Genomic DNA, 2017 nt, shown 5'->3' on the forward strand with positions numbered 1-2017 from the left:
TTACATTGCCTTACATTGCCTTACTTTACATTGGCTTACATTGCCTTACATTGCCTTACATTGCCTTACTTTACATTGCCTTACATTGCCTTACATTGCCTTACATTGCCTTACATTGCCTTACTTTACATTGCCTTACATTGCCTTACATTGGCTTACATTGCCTTACTTAACCATACATGCATTCGCCTCGCAATCATACCCGTACTCGCATCCCTGCCCCACCCCCCGTGTGCGCATTTCCATCTGACACTCTATAGCATTTAACTGCATCTATCTCTGAACCAGCAGTACGTTGAACAGTGTGCACACCGCATGCGACCCCCCGCGCGACCCACGCGTCGTTACCTGGTCCTCATCCGCCACGGCGCCGACCTGGTGGATGTCACAGAATGGGTGCCCTCGCCACGCCTCCTCATCGCCACAGTCGCAGTAGCCGCCGCCGCCCGACGTGCTCATCTGTAAGGCAATGCACCGAGGACTTGAGAACGTGACAGACTGCTGGATCAGACGAGTTCAGATCAGAGAGGATGCCATGCCACCCTGTCTCAGATCTGTCAGTATTTCCTTAAACTTGTCAGTAGCAATTACCATTAGTGCAATAGTATTAGTAACATGTACAATAGTATACATATTAGGAGTCATTATTGACAATGATTACATAAATATTATGGAGAGAGACACAGAGAGGGCGAGAAGGAGAGAGAAGAAGAGAAAGAGGAAAAGACAGATAGAGAGAGATAGACCGTCAGCCTGGCAGATAGAGAGAGAAGGATAGGGAGGGAGGGAGGGAGGAAGCGAGCGAGCGAGCGAGAGAGAGATAGAAAGAGAGATAGAGAGAGAGAGAGAGAGCGAGAGAGAGAGAGAGAGAGAGAGAGAGAGAAATGAACAAAGTGTTTTTTCGTGTCCTTATACCTCAGCACTACAATAGCAAGGCTCATGAGCACTGAATGATTATCGATACCTGGTCGAGATTTTGTAGTGCTTCAAACAGATTTCAGCTGGCTTTTAGCAACTGTACCTACAGGCAAGTACTTGTAGGTACTACTGTACCTCTACATAGGCAGTGGATAGTTTATTATTTTTTTAATAATTTTACTAAACCGTACTATTTAAAACACGTCCACAATGGCTGCATGTATTTCTTGGTAACTCAGCAGTGAGGAGGGCCGTCATTGTTTTGTGCACCCGAATTCCATTACAATGTAATTTTAACACAGTTAATCAATTTTCATCTCTAAAGTTCCCAGTTACACTGCAAAATGGTAACAGGGTAACATGGTAACATGGTAGTAATTACGAGCTCAGTGATCGAGAAAAACAGTCGAGATTTACAGAAAAGGACGTTGTGAATTACTGAGCTCTACAGGTAGAGAGAGAGTCTACTCCTAGTGCACACATCAGCCCAGAAAGCGGATAACACATCTGCTTTTTATTACCGAGTCTACACAAAATCAAACATAATAATAAATATAAAGATGAACACAAACATGGATGAATTCCATGCATGCAATACAAATGTTAGATCACGTGTGACCGATGATCTTGAGTTAACTTTTGCATTTTATGTTTATGTGTAAAAATAATAATGACCCCATGTCAGAACTGTCAAAATTAAAATTAATAAGTAAGTTGATACAGTGAAAAATCCTTGTAAGGTAAACGTTTTAGCCCCCCCCCCCCACACGTGTTCTCCACCTCTAATTTACAGGGACGTTATTCAAGGTATTGTCACGCTTTGATATGAGGCAATAAAAGGAGTAATGGTTGCCCATCGGCAGAACAGTAGTAGTAGTCATTTGCCTAGCCAAACGCATTCCAGCCAAGATCATAACAGCAGAACTATCTCACTTTACTACAGCTGGTGTTGACTGTTGACTAGCTCTAGTACTATAGCCCGCGTACAGTTGCCGTAGTATTATCAGGATGAATAATAATAGATCTATTATTATTCACTCCTGATATATACATATATATCAGGAGCGTATAATGACAAATATTTGTCATTATACGCTCC

General features: G+C 42.5%; 1 protein-coding gene across 1 annotated transcript in view; it reads right to left on the bottom strand.

Annotated features, from left to right (window-relative positions):
- LOC106807112 (E3 ubiquitin-protein ligase UBR2-like) overlaps positions 1–2017 on the bottom strand; it is a 32422-nt gene that overhangs the window by 16070 nt on the left and 14335 nt on the right. The window contains exon 5 of the mRNA XM_014809373.1: positions 349–459. Within this exon, the coding sequence (XP_014664859.1) occupies positions 349–459 (111 nt within the window). The remainder of the gene's footprint in view (positions 1–348; positions 460–2017) is intronic.

Source organism: Priapulus caudatus, unplaced genomic scaffold (assembly GCF_000485595.1).
Source record: "Priapulus caudatus unplaced genomic scaffold, Priapulus_caudatus-5.0.1 Scaffold196, whole genome shotgun sequence".
Classification (NCBI taxonomy): domain Eukaryota; kingdom Metazoa; phylum Priapulida; class Priapulimorpha; order Priapulimorphida; family Priapulidae; genus Priapulus; species Priapulus caudatus.